General features: G+C 44.5%; 1 protein-coding gene and 1 long non-coding RNA gene across 2 annotated transcripts; both read right to left on the bottom strand.

The window, feature by feature from the left end:
* Positions 1-1890: 1890 nt before the first annotated feature.
* Positions 1891-4290, bottom strand: LOC106562175 (polycystic kidney disease protein 1-like 2). Its single transcript, XM_045690353.1, has 5 exons — positions 4263-4290; positions 3280-3475; positions 2883-3085; positions 2060-2247; positions 1891-1926 (listed from the first exon to the last, which is right to left on the bottom strand). The coding sequence occupies exons 1-5, from the start codon at positions 4288-4290 to the stop codon at positions 1891-1893; spliced, it is 651 nt and encodes a 216-aa protein (XP_045546309.1).
* Positions 4291-4544: 254 nt separating this feature from the next.
* On the bottom strand, positions 4545-6304 carry LOC123725236 (uncharacterized). The gene is made up of 3 exons (XR_006757750.1): positions 5997-6304; positions 4843-5866; positions 4545-4635 (listed from the first exon to the last, which is right to left on the bottom strand). It is a non-coding gene; the product is annotated as an uncharacterized lncRNA (long non-coding RNA).
* Between the last annotated feature and the right edge of the window lie 38 nt (positions 6305-6342).

The raw sequence follows: 6342 nt of genomic DNA, 5'->3' as shown, positions 1-6342 counted from the left end.
GCAACATCTCAGAAGGGAAGCTCAACAGAATCCCTGTGAGCCTAACATGGTGTGGCATGCTAACACAGGTTTTAAATATTTGTACATTTATTTTTCCAGGTTAGTCTCATTGATATTAAACATATATTTTACAATAGAGGCCTGGCCAAAATGGCAACAAAATACTAGCAAAATACTATGCTTCTCCTACTATCTGAGCGTAAAACAGACTTACAGCTCTATTCCAGTCTAAAATGCATATACCATGAATTATGCTGAACAGACAGGTTTCAATAGTTTGACAGAAGCCCTTCATATCCAAGGCCTTGTTGTATATCTGCACGAGAGTAGGCGTGGACATGAAAAAAATTGCATTTTCTCTCTACGACAGTCCTTTTAGATACTGACTGTAACCCTTCTCTCTCTGTAAAACCCTTCATCAATACTGAGAGTTGGGTTGATGTAATTTTGTAATTGCCTTTTCAGAGTACCAGTACTGAGAAACCCAGATCAATTATGCCTTTGTAAAACTGACACTAAGGTAAAGCATAATGGTTTTGTGAGAGCCCTGTACAGTAGGTCTTTTGTGGTAGAGGATCTTACCTTTCAGGAGTAGTCCAACCTCCTCACTGTCTTCTACTGCCACTGGTTTGAGGAGGAGGGCAAAGAAGATCGCCATACCAATTACCTGAGAATAAACCCAAGAATCAAACAAAACTCTTGTTTTTACATCTGCTGATGATTGACTGATTGATTGAACAGAACTTCAGGACTATGTTCTTCATGTAAGCTACAGAGCCCTGGTCTTACCTTAAGAGGCTGCAGGATGAAGATGCTCTGGAAGAGGGACATGGCCAGAGAGATAACCCACTGGATGGATTTCTCCCTCCCATAGGCAAAGCCGTACATCAGGGTAAAGTACGTTGACACAACACTGATGGAGACGAGCAAGAACCAGCCCACAAACACAAACCACCAGGGCAGCCAGCAGCTTGAGCTTTTCCTTTTCTCCCTAGCAACACGGGGAGGACTGGGAGAGGAGGTACAGAGGAAACAGGTCTGTTTAGGTACTTGGTCAGAGTAATGTATGACAATGATATTCACGCAAATACAGAGCAATTAAACTTGACTGGAAATTGAGAGGAAGGGAATGACGTGTAAAGTTGTTTTTTGAAAAGCTTAACTTTTAATTCTGTTATTTATATTCCCTTCTCTGCACAGGTATATTGTCCAACCTAAAAGCCATGTGGCTGGTGAAAACCATCTCGGACGTCTTCTGCAGCAGGTGGACGGTGTTCAGGATGTGTTGACGGGCCTCTGGGGTGGAGAAGGCACTCTCATCCAGCCGCTCCAGGCACATGGACAGGTGGTGGAGGAAGTACAGGACAAACTTGCTGCAGTAGACCCAGTGTGGGTCACTCTCACTCAACCCTAGTGATACGTAGGCAGACGCATCACATTTTAGGACATCTCCAACAATTACAATGACGTCAACACCTGTGTGACTTGTAAGGTTGCTCTTGCAGTGTCAGTGAAGCACCTTGCATAAGCTGAATGACCCCTTGCACTCTGCCCAAGGCTGAGCAAAGGTCATCGCATGACTCCAGCTTCTTCTCTAGCTCAGGCACTTTGTTCTTCTGGCTCTTACAGAGCAGAGTCACCATCTCATCTGTGTCCTAGATAGGGACGTAGTACACAGGAATACAGTACTTAAGGACAGAACATACATAAACACAGTTGCTAGTACCAATCTTAATGTCTGTAGTTCTGTCCTTGAGCTGTTCTTGTCTAATTCTGTTCTGTATTATGTCATTCTGTATTATGTTTCATGTTTTGTGTGGACCCCAGGAAGAGTAGCTGCAGCTTTTGCAACAGCTAATGGGGATCCTAATAAAATACCAAATACCAATCTTAATGGTTGCTATAACCAATAAGATATTGTATGGCCTTTGGGGTAAGAAAAAAGGAAGGCACAGCTGAAAGGAATAAACGATGGGAGTGTTTGAAGGTTATAGACAAAGTATGGAGCAGAACTATAACACAGCAACAACACTTTATTTTGAAAATGTAAAGAGAGGACCTTAAGAATGGTTGGCATGGTAACAGCGAGGGGTTTCAGGCCCTGCATATCGTGGCTCTTCTCCTTTGGTTGGACGACTCGTGACTTGATACTGCGGAATATGGTGATGATGAGGATGTTGATGGGGAACATGAGCAAACCGCTTTCCACCCCCACCATGATCTCCTCCCAAGTGACCTTCAGCGAACCTGGGACATGAAAGCACACACCATTATGGAGTCAAGGCACAATAACAGAGGCTATATCACTCAATATATCATTCAATGTCTGAACACTTGTTGTGTTGTTCTGGGTCAAGTATTTCTTAGCCGTATGAAAGGTTTATCAAGGGCTTGGGGTCATTGAATAACCACTCTGTGCTGTGTAGGGCTGGATAGTCGAAAGAATGTGGCTGAAACGTTGTCTATTGAAGGGTTATGAAGAGCCATCCACTGCCTACAACTACTAGTCCTTGTAACTCTGTGAACACCAACGACAAAAGAGCCTTTAGTGGGACCGTGTGTTTATAATTGAGACCAGTCCTTGTCTTTGATACTTAACGCAGCTGCATCTAAAAAGTCTGATATGTTACCATCCATATTGCAGGCTAATCATAAATCCCATGTACTGCACTGCTCTCTTTTTACTGTGAAAAAAACTTTTTCCGGTAGCCAAAATGTCCCATTTCTATTTGAGTGGAGAGTAAAATTGCCCATCCTTATCAGAGGCAGCTCATTAGATGTGGGCTCAGATATGAACGGCACAGTCACAAAAGAGGACTGATTGACTCACCAACAAGGACTTATCCAGTACCCAATACAATGTTGTATCTCTATGGACTTACCAATGGTGAAGATGACAGGAGACTGCTGGTTTTTGGGGATCTTCCAGAAGGCGATGTTGATGGCCATGGTGCAGAGCAGGAGGCTCATGCAGCAGGACACCCTCTGTGCTCGGGTGAACGGGCTACGCCAGGGAGGGTCTACAATGGACACCCAGATGTGCTGATCTCTAAAGCCTGTCGACGTCCTGGTCTGGAAAATATTTCTAGGACATAGAAAGTGTGGGACATTAGGGGATGACCAGGGTGGAAGTTAAAGAAATTACATTGGAAAAGTAGACTAGGATACAAGGGTTCAGAATTAAAACTCCATGACACATTGCAAGATGTTTGATCTTGCCTAGCAATCCTCTACATACTGTACATGTTGTAACATTGTATTCTGCCGGTGGTCAGTCACCTAAAGCTTCTGATCTCATTCTTCTTGGCAGCATTGAGGGTCTTCTTGGTCAGCCCCTCCCCCCTGTCGGAGCTCAGCCATGATGAGGACAGGAAGTGCCAAACCTTCTGTCTCTGCAGGTCTTGGATCGTCACCTTGTTGAGATACCTGGTGGGAGGAAACGTGACGTTACACTCAGGAAACTGCTTATTATCCCCTGTGTAGAGATAGAGATTCCTAGACTGTAGAGATAAAAAAACGAAAACAAGTCCCTGCCATAGCAGTGGTTGCAATGTTTTTGTTGTGGTATTCAAAGGCCCAGTGCAGTCAAAAACGTGATTTCCCTGTGTTTTATATTTCCACATTATGAGGTTGGAATAATACTATAAAATTGATGATAATGCCTTTTTAGTGTAAGAACAGTTTTTAATAAAAAGAAATGTCAGCCTGTTTTGGTGGGATGGAGTTTTGGCCTGCCTGGTGACAACAGACCAATAAGAAATAGAGTTCCAAACCCCTCTGTTAATAACAGCTAGTTTTCTCCTTCCCACTCCCAGATAGCCCTAGCAAAATCCTTTGCTAAGAAGCTATTTTGTTTCTTATTGACAATTTTGATTGAAAACAATCACATTAAGGTACTCAATTGTTACCCATAAATTATTTGATAATGAGATAAATATGGCAGCATTGGACCTTTAAGACAGGTATTAAACAGGAGGAGAGGAGGTGACAAGGTAGGGTGAGGAGGCAAGGATGATATTTTGAAGTGTCATTGTGATGAAACTCTACCAGGTCTCCTAGGGTGAGGGGAGCAACGCTTGATAATGTCACACCTAAACTACTTTAACAGCCCTGTATTTATAGGTCTTAGTTGTTCCTGCAGATTCTTAACCGAACCTAAGAGTTCAGTGTGCCACAAATCATTTTTTAAACATGACTTGACCTTGACTTTAAACAAGTCACAATAATTACAGGGAGGATGTGTCCTCTGCCCTGGTGCTTACCAGGAGGGGTGCCCTCCAGAGTTGTCATGGCACAGCTGGATGCCCGTCAGCTCCCCCAGGGGAAAGGGTGTGGACACCAGGAACAAGTCCACACCCCTTCTCTCAAATACTGGTTTATCAGGGTCACTTAGGTGGTGGGGCTCACTCTCCCCCTGTGTACCCAACAACTTGACTGTCACCTACATAAAACAAATACTCTGATTAGCTAATTCCTATGCTAAGTAAACTGACCACATAATGAAGGATCTATTCAGTTACCACCCCATCTTACATTGGCAGAGGTACCCGCCCCTCTCCGACTGCCAGTCTGGACATTCAGTAGGTAGTTATAACTGGCACATGGGTGGTTATCCTTCAGGAGTGTCATCTTCCTCTGTGAACAACAAAAGTGCTTCAGTGAGTGTGTGTGTGTGTGTGTGTGTGTGTGTGTGTGTGTGTGTGTGTGTGTGTGTGTGTGTGTGTGTGTGTGTGTGTGTGTGTGTGTGTGTGTGTGTGTGTGTGTGTGTGTGTGTGTGTGTGTGTGTGTGTGTGAGCATGACTTTGTGTGTGTTTGTGTTTGTACACGCCTTGATAAACTCACCCTGGTGAGGGCCCTCCTGTCTGCATAGCAGGCCCAGAGCAGAGTGACCAGGTACAGGCCAAAGAAGGCAGAGAGCAATGCCACCACCACATAGTTCTCATTCACTGTGGCAAAGTACTGAGCTGTGAGCGACACGTCCACGTAGTTGGGCATCACAAAGAAAGAGCTCCCAAACGATGTCAGGTGGTTACACAGACAATGTGTCATCCTGGGAGTTGACTGTATACCCACCTAGAACAAGACAACACAGACAAACGCTTTCGCAATGTCACGAACACATTACGACGCTTAATTAGGTTTGTTCATACTCTGATGGAGACAAAGGAGGGATAGGGCTCATTAATAGCAGCCTCACCCAGCAGCCAGCTATGCTCCATGTCAGCTGTTTAGTGTTCCAGTACATGCACTTAGTAGTGAAGGTGGTGATCTGTAGTGTCAGGCCCTTGCTCCAGGTTGAGTTAAACAGACTGGCATTCACATACCAGGTGCCTGTTCCCATTTCCAACATCTCAGGGGTGACCAGCCAGCGATAACCCTCTGAAAGACCACAATAGGCTATGAACATGGATTACTCTGTACCACCCAGGCTAAGAAAGAAAACCAACAATACCTTTGGGGAGCCCAACCTCCAATTACAGTGTGAAATGTCTGACAGACATGTCTTAAAGCTTGTGAATCACCATGAATATCAAAGTATTATGTGAATCTACGTGCATACCAGACAGCTAGACTGACTGAAAGCAGTAGCACAGTGGGTGTAATGTTATGCCTAGCAGTAGCTATGGTGGTGGAATCCTCCTCTACCTGTGTGTCTCAGGACGGTGCGGTGTTTATAGTGGGTGTCATTGGGTGGGGAGCCCAGGCCCAGCAGCAGTTCTATGGACACATTGACACTGGGCTCTACGGTGAATATGACTGTGATGTTGGGGTCCGTAGTGTTGAAAGAGGTCCCAACCCGAGCCCCTTCCTCCAAGGATACAGTTATACCTGAGAGCACAGGAGCATCTGGGCGTGGCAGAATGATCTATAGAGAAGAGAGAGAAACAACCAAACCTACTTGCATTTATGGTTCCCTCATCGCTGTTAGGGAAATGAGGATGGAATGACAGCAGACTAAAGTTAAAGAAGTTGGCCTGTTCTATCCTGTAGCCTACCTCAATTAGCTCTGTCAAGTTTTCTACACTGATTTCCGTCAATCCATCCCTTAGTTCAAGGGTACACACCGTTCCTGTGATGTTTTCAGTCGACGGATATGGGTTGCCTATAAAAGTGGTCATCTGAGAGGAATAAAAGAATATCTGAATAAAATACTATTTGCACAACGAAACAACATCAATGTTGTTTACCGTACAAACCTGTACATTAACAACTGAGTGGTTTTCCAGAGAGGAATGTAATGCTGAGAAAGATGGAAGCTTGATGTATGCATCGTCATCTGACCCTAGAACCTTGTTATGCATTTGTGATGGGGTGAGGCTGAGGAAGACAAGAAAACAAGAG

The sequence above is a fragment of the Salmo salar genome, chromosome ssa11 (genome assembly GCF_905237065.1).
Source record: "Salmo salar chromosome ssa11, Ssal_v3.1, whole genome shotgun sequence".
In the NCBI taxonomy this organism is placed as follows: Eukaryota; Metazoa; Chordata; class Actinopteri; order Salmoniformes; family Salmonidae; genus Salmo; species Salmo salar.
The sequence above is the reverse complement of the archived record's forward strand: the minus strand, read 5'-3'. Positions and strand labels throughout refer to the sequence as shown.

Bases quoted from the DNA above. Each gene is read 5' to 3' on its own strand.
- LOC106562175 (XM_045690353.1), bottom strand. From the start codon at position 4,290: ATGACAACTCTGGAGGGCACCCCTCCTG. The intron at 2,248-2,882 runs GTAAGTCCATAG...TTCATGTCCCAG, and splicing joins TCCTGTCATCTTCACCATTG to GTTCGCTGAAGGTCACTTGG. The intron at 1,927-2,059 runs GTCCTCTCTTTA...CTTACCCCAAAG, and splicing joins CCATGCCAACCATTCTTAAG to GCCATACAATATCTTATTGG.